This window comes from Crinia signifera, chromosome 7, assembly GCF_055691185.1.
Source record: "Crinia signifera chromosome 7, ASM5569118v1, whole genome shotgun sequence".
Classification (NCBI taxonomy): domain Eukaryota; kingdom Metazoa; phylum Chordata; class Amphibia; order Anura; family Myobatrachidae; genus Crinia; species Crinia signifera.
In genome coordinates this window covers 97,338,473-97,357,520 of record NC_139223.1, presented here as the reverse complement: position 1 = coordinate 97,357,520, position 19,048 = coordinate 97,338,473, and the positions used below count along the sequence as shown (strand labels likewise).

The 19,048-nt window shown below is 41.1% G+C and overlaps 1 protein-coding gene across 4 annotated transcripts in view; it reads right to left on the bottom strand.

Moving 5' to 3' along the window:
* The window catches only part of VPS16 (VPS16 core subunit of CORVET and HOPS complexes), an 827,293-nt gene that overhangs the window by 300,383 nt on the left and 507,862 nt on the right, over nt 1-19,048 (bottom strand). For all 4 annotated transcript variants that reach the window (XM_083153510.1, XM_083153511.1, XM_083153509.1 and 1 more), the window contains exon 18: nt 6,344-6,441. In XM_083153510.1, coding sequence (XP_083009636.1) covers nt 6,344-6,441 — 98 coding nt within the window. The remainder of the gene's footprint in view (nt 1-6,343; nt 6,442-19,048) is intronic.

Genomic DNA, 19,048 nt, shown 5'->3' with positions numbered 1-19,048 from the left:
CCTATCACCGCCCCTACTGGTGCTTAAAACCTGTTCAATGGCTTTTACTTCTACGTTCTTCAATGAAGCACCTTGGCAGCTAAATACATGTTTCGAGAGGGGATGGTTCATTTTTCCTCCTAAGATATTCCATCTATGTTCTAAAAATATGGTGTGTAGACAACGAGTGGTGCGACCCACATATTGTAGGCCGCAACCGCATTCGATGATGTAAATGACGAACGCGGTTTTACAATTTAGGAAACTTTTTACATGAAATGTTTCACCTGTTGAAAGTCCAAGATTTTTCTTTGTTTTAAGTTTGCGCATGTCAAACACTTATAATTTCCGCATTTATGAAAACCTAGTGGTTTTTCTGGCAACCAATTTGTGGGATTCACATTTTTAGGGGGTTCTTGTTGTTTATTTTCAAAGTGACTATGCACTAATTGTTTTTTTTAATTATTTCCTTTCCTAAATATGATTCCCCCATTAGGTTCTACTATGTCTTGTAGAAATTCATCCTGTAGCAACAAAGTGGTGTTTCTTTTAATTATATTTTTGATCTCGTTGGAACACTCGTTGAATTGTGTGACAAATTGGGTGGTCCTGTCTTTAAGGCCTAAAGTTTTAATATTATTTTTTTTATTATAATTTGATTTTTTGTCTTTACTCGATTTTGTGGCGTCCAATAAATTCGCTCTCTCCATCTGTTCCACTTTTTTCACGGCCTTTTGGATTATTTCGGAAGGATATTTTTGATCTTTAAATGAGGAGATAATACCTTCGGCTTGTTTCTGATAGGACTCAGTTGTTGAGCAATTCCTCTTTATACAAATTAATTGCCCTTTTGGAATGTTATCCTTCCAAACTTTATTATGGGCACTCTCATAGTCTAAATATCTATTTAGCACTCACAGTTTTTCACAACTTAATTTTTTGGATGTGGCACTATCTGTAAAAAATGGAAAACTTGAGACAGAGACATACCAAAAACCAGTAGACCAAAATAGATATTTAGACTATGAGAGTGCCCATAATAAAGTTTGGAAGGACAACATTCCAAAAGGGCAATTAATTTGTATAAAGAGGAATTGCTCAACAACTGAGTCCTATCAGAAACAAGCCGAAGGTATTATCTCCTCATTTAAAGATCAAAAATATCCTTCCAAAATAATCCAAAAGGCAGTGAAAGAAGTGGAACAGATGGAGAGAGCGAATTTATTGGACTCCACAAAATCGAGTAAAGACAAAAAATCAAATTATAATAAAAAAAATAATATTAAAACTTTAGGCCTTAAAGACAGGACCACCCAATTTGTCACACAATTCAACGAGTGTTCCAACGAGATCAAAAATATAATTAAAAGAAACACCACTTTGTTGCTACAGGATGCATTTCTACAAGACATAGTAGAACCTAATGGGGGAATCATATTTAGGAAAGGAAATAATTTAAAAAACCAATTAGTGCATAGTCACTTTGAAAATAAACAACAAGAACCCCCTAAAAATGTGAATCCCACAAATTGGTTGCCAGAAAAACCACTAGGTTTTCATAAATGTGGAAATTATAAGTGTTTGACATGCGCAAACTTAAAACAAAGAAAAATCTTGGACTTTAAGTCCTTTTCAACAGGTGAAACATTTCATGTAAAAAGTTTCCTAAATTGTAAAACCGCGTTCGTCATTTACATCATCGAATGCGGTTGCGGCCTACAATATGTGGGTCGCACCACTCGTTGTCTACACACCATATTTTTAGAACATAGACGGAATATCTTAGGAGGAAAAATGAACCATCCCCTCTCGAAACATGTATTTAGCTGCCAAGGTGCTTCATTGAAGAACGTAGAAGTAAAAGCCATTGAACAGGTTTTGAGCACCAGTAGGGGCGGTGATAGGTTCAATAGACTCTGTGGCAGAGAGGCCTATTGGATCTTCCGCCTGGGGACAATGGTGCCTAAGGGATTAAACGACACTATCGAACTGAACAACATTTAGGTGTCAATTACATTACTTAAAGTATCGTTGCCAGTTGTCTGCTACATACTCTGCTGTCCTTCTTGTCATTGGGTTTTGGGGGAGGGGGGTGGGGGCTATTGTTTGCCAGAGGGAAGGGGGATAGGTGGGGGAGGGTGGTTAGTAGGTTTTTTATTTGTTAATGCATCAAATTGATATGGGCATATTTCTGTTCCCCCCTTTCTTCTTGGAAAGGATAAAATGAAAAAGAGGTCCCTGTTTATGTACATTTATAAGAATTATCCCTTGGATTGTATTGATAGTACTGTTATAAATGACATCACCCCGCAGGGCTAACTATATACCTTTTGGTCCCTTTAAGTATATGATAAATATGAATTTTTGTGCAATATAGCAACTATGAACTATACTGAAAATTTCTCTCCAACCTGAAAAATGAAATTTCTCCTTTTTATATATATATTTTATGTATATTTATATGTTTTTTTTTTTTTTTGACTTTATTACAATTTATTCCTTTTTCATTTATTATTATTTTATATATATTTATATTTTTTTTTCTTTGTTTTAAATGAGAAGAATATACATATTCAGTGTTATATATGGTTAAACAACCCATGGATAAAGAATGTTTATATATATGAAAACATATCTCGCTCTATTATATGCAAAAATACGAATTACTATTTTAAATGTGTATATATTCTATGTTATATGTTACATGTTAAATGTTGTATGTTAAAATCCCCATTGGAAGCCGACCATCATTGGTAAACCCGTACAAATAAGCACAATGAACTCTGTTTATTTCCCTCCGTCATATAGAGAATGAGACCTGTCAGAATCAGCGTTATTAACATCCAAGCTGCCTAGACAACTAGACTCTAATGATGTCCATTCGCTATGTCCGAGGCGTGACGCGTTAAGCAGCTCAAAGCGAGGCTTGACACGCTAGCGCCGTCGAGACCAGCTACGCTGAGCCGGAAATATCCCCGGCGTAAGAGACGGTATGAGAAAGAGGCTTGACGCGCATAGCGGGAGCATGCGCAGTCGGCCCAAAACCACAATAAAAGGCGGAAGTGATCAACTGGGTTTAAACCACTCCTGAGGAAGCCGCTGACAAGCATCGTGAGGCGGAGAAACGCGTAGAGGAACGAAGGGGGACTTATGTGGCTACCACTAGACAGCACCAACGATCAATTCTCAGATATGACCGTCTAATCGAGAGAAACATCGGTCGGAGAACATCGCGGTATCTACAGCCTGCTATACCCCATCACTGCTCACAAGCCTGAAAATCATAAGTATAAAGCCTTAAAACCTTGTATGTGCACAGCAAGTGTTGGGACTGGTACTTCAGTATCTCTGCTACAATTGCCACTAACTACCTTTCATGCATGCTATTAACTACTAACCAGTCCTAAGGGATGGGAATGGACTAACTATTTATATGTTGTGAGTCCTGTTTGTCTAATGTTGGCCACATTATTGTTATATTTTATATTTTAAAATAAAATAATTTTCTATTATTCAGTACAGCGCTGCTCCATATTTCCTTTTTTTCTTGTCTATTTGATCTTATCAAAGGGATTTAGGTAATCCCCCTTTTTGGTGCAGCTGCAGTACAGAATAAATTTAATCAGCGCTCAATATCACTCTGGTTTGCAAGGTATATTACTTGACGCTATTAAGCATTAATTGTTGTGTATTTGAGGGGAACTGAATCATTTTCACTGCCTACTATCACTGGTAATTGTACCTCTGATAAAAACAGTGCTTAAATGACATATTAAAGGTGTGACCAATCTGCGAATATTCCTTGAACTAAACCAGTACAAGGATCACACTACATTTTAATATCTATAATTTAAATTAATTCTTTGTGCCACCTTATTTTAAATTAAGTCTAAAATAAAAGTTATGTATTAATTATCTAATTTAATCATTTACAAAAGAGTGCGCCCAAAAAGCGTTTTTTCTTTCTTTTTTTGTCAGTCTCTTTTTCCTGACAAATAAACCCCCAGTGTCTATACATATTAAAATGTCAGGGAATAGATTTAGAATTACCTTTATACGGTTACCATAGATTACAATTCCCTGACCTGGATCTTACTTGCTTCTAAGAATGGTTGTTAACAGAGTATGCCATCTTTCACTCTTACCCTGCTCTCCTTTAACTGTACTGTGTTTAGTTTCTATTGTGTTATTAAGTTTTATATTTAACTGGCTAATGTTTTCTTTTGTCAGAATATTTTTATTGAGAAATAACACAGAGGTATAAGGAACAAGCGTATCAATCAGTACAAAATAATTAACAACTTGAGAACACAACAGTAACAATATAACAAGTGGCAAATAAAAGGTCTATGCACAGGATTATAACATCTCAAGTTATCATTATTCTCGGAGAAAACAAAATTCCCACATGGTGTACATGAAATATATAAATATTAGTATTAAGACTTGGTTGTGACACCAAACTTGGTCTAAAATGGGAGTGATCCTCTGCTATGTAGCTTCATATTGTACAAGGAAGTTAATTGTGTCACAAAGTGCGGTGCGCAGCCCCGTTGGCTACCACGGCCTCCAACCTTCACGCTGGTCCGCCCTGCGCTGCAGGTCCAATGCTTGTGCCGCCTCAGGTGGTGGATCGTGGTGTAATGTCCCTTGTGCTCCCGTGGGCAGTTGGCGATGCCCTTTGCCAGTTTCACACTGGGCCCATGCAGTATGGGCGCCGCCATGACACCTGTGGTCAGCTGACTGTGTAGGCCAATCACACTGCCCGCTGGCCTGAACTGTGACCTGTACACCTGTAGCAGAATCAAGGTGTACACTGACACTTCCTGGTTCTTATTGATGCTGCGGCTTGCAGCCAATCATGAGCAGGCAAGGGGGATATAGTTCAGGCGTTGGGCAATTGCTCTTATCTGTTCCCTGAGTAAACTCCTGTGTCAGAGAAGTTCCCAAGGCTCCTGGCTATCCAGTCTTACCAGCGATACCATCTCCACTTGCCATGCTGCTGCTGCTACTTACCTGGATCTGTACATCTTCCAGAGACTCCTGCTAATTCCACTCGAGTGAGCAAGTTATCCCCAGCAATGGACACCGCTGGCACTGGCTAACAATCCCTCGCTAGCTTCCAGGCGAGACTCTAGTGGCTCCCAGGCCACATTGCCATCAGTGACTTTCTCAATCTCAGTCCTGATCTGTCGACAGGCACTGTCAACATCCAGGTCGACTCTCAGCTACTGCCGTCTCCTAGTGACCAATACCACCTGTGTCCTCTCCGACGACCATCAGTTGCTGTGCCACAGTATTTGTCGCATCCCATCCATACTGCCGACATCCCTGGTCGACTCTGCACTGACGTGCTCCCAGAGACTTTACCAAAATTCCCTCTGGATACCAACATCTACACCTCCGGCTCCCAGGCCATCGCCTAACGACTTCCAGGTTGTCAACTCCCACAGCTCCCAGGCTGCTCACTGTCATGCCCGACTCCCAGGCCGCCCGCAGCTCCCAGGCTGCCCACTGTCATCCCCGGCTCCCAGACCATCTCGCAGCTCTCAGGCTGTTCACTGTCATCCCCGGCTCCAGGCCGTCTCAAGACATAACCTCAAGTCTCCAGTGTCCTCAGTCCCAGCCTGCGTCCAGAGGACCAGGGCAGGAGGCCGCGACCTGCTTGTCAGATGCAGCTAGATCCATAGTTCCTTGCGGGGCTCCCTGGTGAATACCACTGGCAAGTTAGACTCCGCGCCCCTGCTTCTGGTTTCCGCCAACCCTCTGGTTCGCTGTGCCCTGGTTACCTGTGCATGTCATACATCAAGCCTCCTGCTTTCTGCTTTCCAGCGCCCTCCACTGGTCCACCACGGTCACAGCCGTGAACACAAGAAACCCCGGTGCTGACAAATTGTATACTATTCCATTCATTATTCTTGACCGTAGTAGACAGGGTGACTAAATAAGGTATCCAGATGATGAAAAAGTGTTTGGCTCTGGATTCTGTATGTAACAAGCATTGTATCCAGTCCATCTGGTTCAAATATACTAAACGAGGCAGCATGAGTGCTACCAGTATCGTATCTGAATAAATACTTTGTGACCCAACAATGACACCTTTAGGGATTAAGATTTTTATCTAGAATTCTGTCTATTAATTTTTCTAGTCTCATATGATTGGGTATTTGTGCGTGTTGCTTTATAGTTTGAAGTAAGATCAGACTGGGCCATAAGCAGCGATTTGGTCATTTCCCATCTACATTTGGTAATAGTATTAATAGCTATATAGTAGCTTAAGCAGCATATTCCTTATTTTAAATAAATAAATAAAATCATGCATAGGACACATTAAGTTAAACAAATGTATAAAATGTAATCTCACCTGTCGATATAAACTGAGAGCGATGGGGTGGTTCTGTAAAGTCATGAAGAAATCTCTCCGATTAAACTCATGCTTCATATATGAAACAACAGTGTAAACTAAGGGAAAAAAATGTTAAATCAGTGTTAAATGAATGGTTCCACAATTACAAAGAAATCTTAATGTAGACTTCTGTAATCTAACATCAAAAGCAGTATTTTTCATACCACAAAACTTTTGCCTACCAAAAAACATGCTGATGGCAGGCCGACCCAAAAAGCAGGTGGAGATATGTGTCAGGTAGGCGAGGTCCTGGGCTAAGGTGGAAAAGCCTACAGCCCAGAGGCGTAGGGAGGGCGGAGCCACCGGAGCTCATGCTCCGGGCGCCGATTGGCGCTGCCGGCCCGCCCGCCCTCCACAAATGATAATTACCTGCACAAGTTCAAGTATGCCGGGTAGGGCAGCGTGCGCCGGCGGCTTTCTCCGTCCTGCCCTGCTCGCCCGGTCCCTGCCGCCAAGCGTCACGGACGGTGAGGCCGGGTGGCGGGCTGACAATCCTCTGTCTTTTCTAAATTGCTGCTGCTGCTCGGTCCGGCTTCCGGGCAGCGCAGCGTAGCGTAGCTCAGCCATAGACTTAGAAGCAGGCAGCTGCGCCCAGTACCAACAGCGCCCACCCGCATGGGGGACATGCCCTTGGCCACATACAGCCACCGCACGCTGTTTGGGCAGCTCAGCCTCAGCTGCGCCCGACACCAACAGCACCCGCTCCGCACGCGGTGGCCTCTCCCCCCTCACCCCCTGCCTCGCACAGCCACCGCACACCGAGAAGTTAACGACAGGCATCCACCCCCCCCCCTGGAGCGCCACCACACACAGGGATTTGGGGAAGAGTCAGACTTCACACGGAGTAGCAGTGCACTGAACTCTCTTCACATGCTACAACCACTGACTGCACCCCCAAGCATAATGTTCTCTCCAGGACTGCTGGAGTGACTGATCCTCCCTCCTCTGCAGCGCTGCTGCCTATGGATGGCTTCTATTAGGTATGAAAAAAGAAGTTATATATTCTCATAAATATATTATATATCTGTGTCTGTTCTCCCAATACCCCCATCATGGCCTTCCCACCCTACCTAAGTCAATTCCTGGCCTTACTTACCTCTGTCATTCCTCCATTCTGAGATATATATATATATATATACACTGGAAATATAAGCGACAATCCACCGTTAGAAAAAAGAGCCCAGACACGGGTCGCTTAGTTCAACGTTTCAGTTGCAAACATACCATTTTCATCAGGAACTAAGCAACCTGTGTCTGGGCTCTTATTTTTATCTATCTGTCGCTTATATTGCCAGTATCTTTGGGGTCTGTACCTGTATCATTTCCATGAGGGCACCCAGATGAATATATTTTTGGGTTTGTGGAGAACCAGTCTGTGTGCTTTTATATATAATATATATTCAGGGGAAAATCTTTGGCTTCTGCTGTCGCCCCGGCCCTGCTGTGTGCTGTATATATCTTTATTCTTTATCTGTATATATATTTATTTACAGCTGTCAGAATCTTATATAGCGCAGCAGATTCTGTTACAGTGTCTTAGATAGCGCAGCAGATTCCGTTACAGTGTCTTATATAGCGCAGCAGATTCCGTTACAGTGTCTTATATAGCGCAGCAGATTCCGTTACAGTGTCTTATAGCGCAGCAGATTCCGTTACAGCGTCTTATATAGCGCAACGGATTCCATTAAGTGTCTTATATAGCGCAGCAGATTCCGTTACAGTGTCTTATATAGCGCAGCGGATTCCATTACAGTGTCTTATATAGCGCAGCAGATTCCGTTACAGTGTCTTATAGCGCAGCAGATTCCATTACAGCATCTTATATAGCGCAGCAGATTCCGTCACAGTGTCTTATATATAGTATCTTTTTTTTTAAAGTTTTTTTCTTTTCAAATGTAACATGCCAACACATGCTAGCCATGCCCCCAATTCATTACCGGGGGGGGGGGGGGTGCACGCAATATGCCCTTGCTCCGGGCACCATGGCAGCTAGCTACACCGCTGCTACAGCCACAACCCCCATTTTTGAGACTTTGGTATCACGCCGCGTATCCCTCCCTGCAATAAGATGCACCTTGTCTCTTCAGCGATTACCGGCTGCAGAGCAGTAGTGATCTCTGGTTCCCCCCAACTGCCCCCCTCCAATCGTGGGACATTGCCACCCGTGGGAGGGACAGCAAGACAGTTTCTCCAATTAGAGGGTCTGTCCCACGTTATGTAATAATTTGCTTGTTCGGATAAGATAAATAAATACAATGCAACCAAGGGTCTTATGGTATGTACACACGGGTACAATCAGCATAAGATTTTGACTAAATAGTCAAAATCGCATCGGGATCGCATGCAGACTGCACAGGTTTTTTACCTTGCGATCCCGATACACGCTCCCGTGGCAGCACAAATCGAAGTCCAGATAGACATGGCTGCACTGACTACGTATATAGTGCAAATCGAATGTAGATAGCATGAATTGTATGTAAATAGTACAGAGTTAGCAAATATGCATAGAACTTGAATAACAAGGGAATCTCACTGTGTGTACACAGCATTAGTTCATGAACAGTCAACAGAAATGCAGATACACACTAAATGATGTGTATCTGCAATGAGGCCTATCTGTGGAGCTGGTATAGGGCCATTGCCAGACTAATGAGACCAGTATGTCAGCAAAAAGCAGTGGGTTCCTAAACATACTCAATGATCAGTTTATCACACAATCGGTTGAAGCACCAACTCGTAATGGGGCATTATTGGATTTAGTATTAACAGATACAGTTATGCCCAAGTACATCGTGGCTGCGTTGCGCATAAAGTGCGCCATGCAAATTGCGCATGGATCGCGCCTGCTCCTTGCGCTATAGTCCCGTTATAGATCGCGTTATAACGTAATGTAATCTTGTAAATGTAACCTGCACTTACACTCATTGACCACCAGATGTCACTTTTCCCAAACAGTACAGCGCATGTGTAAAAATCTCTTCTACAAAACAGTGGCCGCCACGACTTTTCACTACGGATTTTGTCCTTACTTTACGGACAGAGTGTTTGTATTTATTCGCAGAAGCAGCTACGTACGGTCATTTATGTAATTGGTACAGAAGCCATGCTAACCTTTGCTATTGCTGGATGACTACTTAAAACATTATTTGAGGACCTACAGTATCATACTTTACACTACGGATTTTGTCCTTACTTTACGGACAGAGTTATTTTATTTTATTCGCAGCCGCAGTGACGTACTGTATGGTCATGAACTGTATGTGATTGGTGCAGGAGCCATGCTAACCATCTGCTTGTACTATAATCACAGGTGGCCTAACGGGTAGAGGCACAGCTGCACTATGTCAGTATCAGTAGTTCGATCCTCAGTTGGTTACAATATATTTTCATTTTTTAAACATACTTTTTTTTTTTTTAAACCAATACAGGTACTGTAGTTACAGTAGTTGGTGCTTATCAAATTCTTTCGGACTTTTCCGCAAACAAAAATTCACAATGGCAGGCCTCCATGTACACGATAGCTAATACCCATACATACTGCGCTACAGAGAACGGTTTTTTTCGCAAAATAGATTTAGCTTTTCAGGTGAAATTCCTTGCTTTGAGGACCGTGTTTCGGGATTAAATTCGCTAATCTTTGCTAAACAGCCACTTTTCACTACGGATCTTGTCCTTACTTTATGGACAGAGTGTTTGTATTTATTCGCAGAAGAAGCTACGTACGGTCATTTATGTAATTGGTACAGAAGCCATGCTAACCTTTGCTATTGCTAGATGACTACTTAAAACATTATTTGAGGACCTACAGTATCATACTTTACACTACGGATTTTGTCCTTACTTTACGGGCAGAGTTTTAGTATTTTATTCGCAGCCGCAGTGACGTACTGTATGGTCATGAACTGTATGTGATTGGTGCAGAAGCCATGCTAACCATCTGCCAGCAGTAAAATCACAGGCAATAGTGGCCTAGCGGGTAGAGGCACGGCTTCACTATCTCAGTATCAGTAGTTCGATCCTAGTATTTACGGACAATACCCATAGCGGCAGCCTGCAGTATCTGAATACAGTATACACAGCAGGCGATTGTATACAGTATTCTGCACCGGGTGCATTTGAACAGTAGGGAAAGAAGGGAAACAGCTTCATTCAGGGAAGGGTGGGAACCGAGCGCTTCCGCGCAGGGACCGTTTTGTAGTGCTGCTTACTGTATACTGTAATGCAGCAGTGAGAGCGCAGCTGTGTCCTTGGTGGTGGAGCAGCTCAGACTGGAGTGGACGCATCAGAGCGGGTAAGTGGCAAACTCTCTGCCTGTGTGTGTGTGTGCACTGGCACATTGCAGCCCATCATTTATTGCTGTGTCCCATGATAAGCAGGACATATGCCCTAAGACTGAGTGCTGCCCCCCCTGTGCAGGCAGCGTGTGCCCTAATGCACTGCAGTTCACAGCAATAGCAGGAGGGAAATGCTACTGCTGAGTATACAATAATTGAATGCAGTGACAATAATTTATGATAATAAAGAGTGGACACATAGTCCTACAGATACAACCGGCCCTTTGAGGGTGACCAAACTGCTGATGCGGCCCCCGATGAATTTGAGTTTGACACCCCTGTTCTAGATGAACAAAATCTTTTTTCTTCTAATCTAAACTCGTGCCCTCTTGTACTAGATTCCTGTCTAGAAGAAAAAAGGGTGCTTGACAGTTCCTTATATTGGCCCCTGATATATTTGTACATGTTGAGCATGTCCCCCCTTAAACGTCTCTTCTCTAGTGTAAATAGTCCCAGCTTACTTAATCTCTCCTCGTAGCTTAAAGTCTCCATTCCCCTAATAAGCTTAGTTGCTCTTCTTTGGATTTTTTCTAATTCTATGATGTCCTTTTTATAGTGTGGAGTCCAGAATTACATAATTACTTTTGAATCCCTAGTTTCCATGCCCCTTTTAAAACAGGCTAGAGTTTTATTGGCCTTTTTAGTTGCTATATTACATTGAGCACTACACCCTAGTTTGTTGTCTATTTGGACTCCTAGATCCGTTTCAAGTACTGAATTACCCAATTCATCCCCGCTTAGGTTATAACTAGGACACTGTTATGTCTAGGGAAAGAAACAGAAAAGGATTGTCTTTTTGGCTGGCGCACTGAAGAGAAGAATGAATTTAATTCAAATTAAAAATTAACTTTTAATGAGTTCAATAAAATAAAGGCCATTAGAGTGAAATATAAGCTACATACATGACTGACAAAAACATTGAACAATTATTAGAAATGCACGTGCTATGTGTGTATATGATGTTGATGTGTTAATAATGTAAGATTAACCCTTATTACTACAACAATTCGTGAATTGTATTGGTTTTTGCTATTAATATTGCGTTCAAATACTTTTCAGGGGCAATTGGATGGGTGATCTGGTCATATGTATATGCTCAGAGCCTCTATTGTGTTCCAATTGATATGGTTCAAGTGTGTTCTCAAGTAAAGGATTGGATGGGTAATCTGGTCATGAGTGCGGCCAGACACCTCTATTGGATTCCAATTTATACTGGATCGTGTATCCTCAGAGTTGTTGTGCACTGGTGCAGAGGGTAGATGTATGCGTAACACTCTGTTGCACTATAGAAACACCTGTGTAAGCGGACACAATTATTGTGGTGTGTCAATTGTATGCTGTACACAAATAATTACAGGGAGGATTGCATGGGTGATCTGATGATATTGGTAATCAGATCCCTCTATTCAAAGTTGCGTGGGTGATCTGGCGGTGTGTACAGCCAGGTCCCTCTATTTATTAAGCAATTCGTCCTTTCCTGGGGCCGGAGCTGTTTTGGTGTGTGCTCCAATGGGGTGTTTTTATAGAGAAGGTGGAATGGGTAACCTGATCGTATGTACGATCTGGCACCTCTATTTGATTCTAGATCTTATGTCCTCAAAGTGTTTTATTATTGGGCATTGTTTCAAAAGATAAAGGTAGTGTGCATACAACGCTCTGTTATGATGGGGGAACACATAGTTTTAATAGATAACGCAATAATTAATGCAATTAGTTGATATACAATTGTTGTAGTTTGTGTGTGAATGTCACACTGTTGGTTACAAGTATGTACCTTGCGAGTTTTATTTATAAACTTGTTTGCATTGCACTCATTCGTTTGTTAAGGGTACATGTAAAGAGGTCTCAGGAGAAATTCTTCTGTTAAATTACAGATTTTGGTTGCGGAGGCAGACTTATATTGTGCAATTCCTATATCCGTTACTCAGTATCCATTCATCCAGTGCTCTGTTTGGCAGAGCATGTGTCCCAATCGGCTGGATAAAGACGGGGAGATTTAAATATTATCTCTGCTTGCTATACCAAATGGTCTGCTCACTTTTAGATCTCATTCCCTGTTAATAGCAGGTAAATGGGCACAGTGTGTAGTACAGTACGCTTCTGGCTTCAGCATGCACTTTATTTGTGTGTCAGAAATTATCAACATAAACGATATATTGGTACACTTATCAGGAATCATCAGCATAGGCGATATATTGTAAGATCGCAAGATATGTAATTATTGGATCCCACTAAGCAATATGGTTGCTATGTGGGGTAGTGATGCTAATTATAACTTGTACAGTACGTGTCTAGGGTAGGCAATTATTAGACCCCGCAAGTAGTATGTCTGCGCTGTATGGGTAATTCTACCACTAGTGCAGGTACATATCTTAGATTTAATTATTGGGGCTCCGTTGGAGCGATATATCGCTATGCACAGTGATTATACTGATAGTGGCTCCCCTGTATAGGGTTGTGCGAATATTCGCTGAGCGGTATAATCTTCGGAACAGTATTATGCTGGTTGTATTTTATGCGACAGATCGTAAGGTGTATCACTAATTAATCCCGTTGAGCAATGTAGTTGCTTATATGGGGTAGTGATGCTAATTATAGCTAGTGCAGTGCGTATCTAGGGTAGACAATTCTAAGACCCCGCTAAATAAAATGTTTGCACTGTATAGGTGTTTTTACGTATAACGCTGTGCACAATAGTTTTGCTGGTTATAGTTCCCCTATATAGGGTTATGCAGGCAGCCGCTGAGCGGTGTATTGTTCAAAATACAACCCCAACACTGTATAGGTGATTTTACGTATATCGCTATGCACAGTAATTTGGCTAATTATAGTTCCCCTGTATAGGGTTGTGCAGGCAGCCGCTGAGCGGTATATTGTAGCTGCGATATATCACTGTACAAGGGACTGAGCGGTATAACAGTAATGCACATTAATTGTGTTGATTTTAATAGATAATTGCACTGTGTTAATGATTTATAACGGATACAGGTACATATCTAGATATAGTGACCATTGGTACTCCCGCTGAGCGGTGTATTAATTCACATGAAAGTTATGCTGGTTGTGACTTTCTTAAATAAAGCTAGGCGGATCTCCGCTGAGCGATATATTAATACTGTACAGTGATTGATTACAGTTCGTGAGGCTACGCCAGTCGTTTAGCCGATGGTAATGCTAATGATAGCTTGTATGATACGTATCTAGAGCAGACAATTGTAGAGCTCTGCTGTGCGATATATTTGCATTTTATCAAGAGATATTTAGCAAGTTTTAGGTGCAAATCAAAATCCAGTAACCGCTATAGCTCCCGCTGAGCAGTATATTATTGTGCATAAAGGTTATGCTGGTTAGAGCTTTCCTGACTGGGGCTGAGCGGACCTCCACTAACCGGTATATTAATACAGCACAATGGTTGTGCTAGTTTGCAATATCAGCTCCATGAGACTACACAAATCGTTAATTAACACATAATATTAACACACATTGGTTATAGCACGTGCAAAACGGCCAACGCGCGTTTCACATATGGCTTTTTCAAGGCTGAACCCGAGTAACATCATTGGTGGGTATATATCGGATGTTTAGACCAATCAGGTGTTTTGTTGTGGTCATCTGACATTCTGGCGTCATTCATTGTTAATTATACCGGTGTTCTTCATGCCGTGCTGAAGTTGAAGGTATGTCCTGTCATTTTCTAGTATGTTTTTTATGCGCTGATTCTTGCGCTGATATTAGGGTTCATCATGGTGTAATATTCTTTGCTCTGCATATTTTGCCCATGAATACAAATGTGACTCGAAGTTGTTGCAAGATAGCGTGATTTTGACATGTTTCCACATTCAATCGATATATACATTTGTATTGACACTCCATGCGTATTTGTTACTGTGTCATTTATAAGTATGAATATTGGTATTGTACATTAATAATTGTTTTAATGTTTTGGTTGATGTTTTTATTTGTCTTTATTTTTGTTTTTGTTTTTTATTTTGGTTTTTGTTGTTTTTTTCTTTTTCAGGATGGGGTCGTGAGGGAGACACACAGGTGGTGAAGATGTCACTGCAAACTAACGGTAAGTGTTGAGAAAATGTGATCAACGACGGGAAGAGGTGGTGGAAAGAATAAGATATTTGTTACATATATGTTAGTGCCCAAATGGTGATTGGGTTTAGATAAGGGGGTACAAGTCTAGATGGATCAGTTAGATCATAACTGAATGGGTGATATTTAGAGGGGGGAGTGATTATAAACTTTATTGGTTGTGACACGGTGGTGATGAAAAGGGGGTCATAGCGGGACTTGCTGAAATAATGCTGTGCTGGGACGGTGAACATAGAGAGTGAGTCTAATTGTGTTAAAATTGTGAGCATAATTGGTTCAGGGATAGGAAATAGAATATTGAATATTGAATATTAAAGGTTTACTGAAACCGTGACCTTAGTTGTTTTCCATTAGTGAGCATGATTAGTTCTAAGGCAATGAATGAGTATCTGGTGGTATCATGTAGATTGAAATATCGATTGTCTGTGGATTTCTTAAATCTCACAAATAAGGTGAAAAGCTGTTGGTTTCGTTGAGTCCTATGGGCTGCAGACTATTCTCTAAGAATATCATCTTGGTTTCCTGTTGGAGAAGGAGTTTGTCAATGTCTCCCCCCCGTATGTTCATTTGAATATGTTTCATGCCGAAGGCTCTTAGCAGTTTGGGGTCGCTGTTGTGGAATAGTAGGAAGTGGTTGGCTATTGGGGTTAATGTTTTAAACTTGAGTTTGTCCTGTTTGGCGTTTCTGATACTGCCGATATGCTCCAGGATTCTCACTTTGAGTTGTCTTTTTGTTTTGCCTATGTATATTTTGTTACAACTAATCTGCCCATGTAACAAAATATACATAGGCAAAACAAAAAGACAACTCAAAGTGAGAATCCTGGAGCATATCGGCAGTATCAGAAACGCCAAACAGGACAAACTCAAGTTTAAAACATTAACCCCAATAGCCAACCACTTCCTACTATTCCACAACAGCGACCCCAAACTGCTAAGAGCCTTCGGCATGAAACATATTCAAATGAACATACGGGGGGGAGACATTGACAAACTCCTTCTCCAACAGGAAACCAAGATGATATTCTTAGAGAATAGTCTGCAGCCCATAGGACTCAACGAAACCAACAGCTTTTCACCTTATTTGTGAGATTTAAGAAATCCACAGACAATCGATATTTCAATCTACATGATACCACCAGATACTCATTCATTGCCTTAGAACTAATCATGCTCACTAATGGAAAACAACTAAGGTCACGGTTTCAGTAAACCTTTAATATTCAATATTCAATATTCTATTTCCTATCCCTGAACCAATTATGCTCACAATTTTAACACAATTAGACTCACTCTCTATGTTCACCGTCCCAGCACAGCATTATTTCAGCAAGTCCCGCTATGACCCCCTTTTCATCACCACCACGGTGTCACAACCAATAAAGTTTATAATCACTCCCCCCTCTAAATATCACCCATTCAGTTATGATCTAACTGATCCATCTAGACTTGTACCCCCTTATCTAAACCCAATCACCATTTGGGCACTAACATATATGTAACAAATATCTTATTCTTTCCACCACCTCTTCCCGTCGTTGATCACATTTTCTCAACACTTACCGTTAGTTTGCAGTGACATCTTCACCACCTGTGTGTCTCCCTCACGACCCCGTCCTGAAAAAGAAAAAAACAACAAAAACCAAAATAAAAAACAAAAACAAAAATAAAGACAAATAAAAACATCAACCAAAACATTAAAACAATTATTAATGTACAATACCAATATTCATACTTATAAATGACACAGTAACAAATACGCATGGAGTGTCAATACAAATGTATATATCGATTGAATGTGGAAACATGTCAAAATCACGCTATCTTGCAACAACTTCGAGTCACATTTGTATTCATGGGCAAAATATGCAGAGCAAAGAATATTACACCATGATGAACCCTAATATCAGCGCAAGAATCAGCGCATAAAAAACATACTAGAAAATGACAGGACATACCTTCAACTTCAGCACGGCATGAAGAACACCGGTATAATTAACAATGAATGACGCCAGAATGTCAGATGACCACAACAAAACACCTGATTGGTCTAAACATCCGATATATACCCACCAATGATGTTACTCGGGTTCAGCCTTGAAAAAGCCATATGTGAAACGCGCGTTGGCCGTTTTGCACGTGCTATAACCAATGTGTGTTAATATTATGTGTTAATTAACGATTTGTGTAGTCTCATGGAGCTGATATTGCAAACTAGCACAACCATTGTGCTGTATTAATATACCGGTTAGTGGAGGTCCGCTCAGCCCCAGTCAGGAAAGCTCTAACCAGCATAACCTTTATGCACAATAATATACTGCTCAGCGGGAGCTATAGCGGTTACTGGATTTTGATTTGCACCTAAAACTTGCTAAATATCTCTTGATAAAATGCAAATATATCGCACAGCAGAGCTCTACAATTGTCTGCTCTAGATACGTATCATACAAGCTATCATTAGCATTACCATCGGCTAAACGACTGGCGTAGCCTCACGAACTGTAATCAATCACTGTACAGTATTAATATATCGCTCAGCGGAGATCCGCCTAGCTTTATTTAAGAAAGTCACAACCAGCATAACTTTCATGTGAATTAATACACCGCTCAGCGGGAGTACCAATGGTCACTATATCTAGATATGTACCTGTATCCGTTATAAATCATTAACACAGTGCAATTATCTATTAAAATCAACACAATTAATGTGCATTACTGTTATACCGCTCAGTCCCTTGTACAGTGATATATCGCAGCTACAATATACCGCTCAGCGGCTGCCTGCACAACCCTATACAGGGGAACTATAATTAGCCAAATTACTGTGCATAGCGATATACGTAAAATCACCTATACAGTGTTGGGGTTGTATTTTGAACAATACACCGCTCAGCGGCTGCCTGCATAACCCTATATAGGGGAACTATAACCAGCAAAACTATTGTGCACAGCGTTATACGTAAAAACACCTATACAGTGCAAACATTTTATTTAGCGGGGTCTTAGAATTGTCTACCCTAGATACGCACTGCACTAGCTATAATTAGCATCACTACCCCATATAAGCAACTACATTGCTCAACGGGATTAATTAGTGATACACCTTACGATCTGTCGCATAAATTACAACCAGCATAATACTGTTCAGAAGATTATACCGCTCAGCGAATATTCGCACAACCCTATACAGGGGAGCCACTATCAGTATAATCACTGTGCATAGCGATATATCGCTCCAACGGAGCCCCAATAATTAAATCTAAGATATGTACCTGCACTAGTGGTAGAATTACCCATACAGCGCAGACATACTACTTGCGGGGTCTAATAATTGCCTACCCTAGACACGTACTGTACAAGTTATAATTAGCATCACTACCCCACATAGCAACCATATTGCTTAGTGGGATCCAATAATTACATATCTTGCGATCTTACAATATATCGCCTATGCTGATGATTCCTGATAAGTGTACCAATATATCGTTTATGTTGATAATTTCTGACACACAAATAAAGTGCATGCTGAAGCCAGAAGCGTACTGTACTACACACTGTGCCCATTTACCTGCTATTAACAGGGAATGAGATCTAAAAGTGAGCAGACCATTTGGTATAGCAAGCAGAGATAATATTTAAATCTCCCCGTCTATATCCAGCCGATTGGGACACATGCTCTGCCAAACAGAGCACTGGATGAATGGATACTGAGTAACGGATATAGGAATTGCACAATATAAGTCTGCCTACGCAACCAAAATCTGTAATTTAACAGAAGAATTTCTCCTGAGACCTCTTTACATGTACCCTTAACAAACGAATGAGTGCAATGCAAACAAGTTTATAAATAAAACTCGCAAGGTACATACTTGTAACCAACAGTGTGACATTCACACACAAACTACAACAATTGTATATCAACTAATTGCATTAATTATTGCGTTATCTATTAAAACTATGTGTTCCCCCATCATAACAGAGCGTTGTATGCACACTACCTTTATCTTTTGAAACAATGCCCAATAATAAAACACTTTGAGGACATAAGATCTAGAATCAAATAGAGGTGCCAGATCGTACATACGATCAGGTTACCCATTCCACCTTCTCTATAAAAACACCCCATTGGAGCACACACCAAAACAGCTCCGGCCCCAGGAAAGGACGAATTGCTTAATAAATAGAGGGACCTGGCTGTACACACCGCCAGATCACCCACGCAACTTTG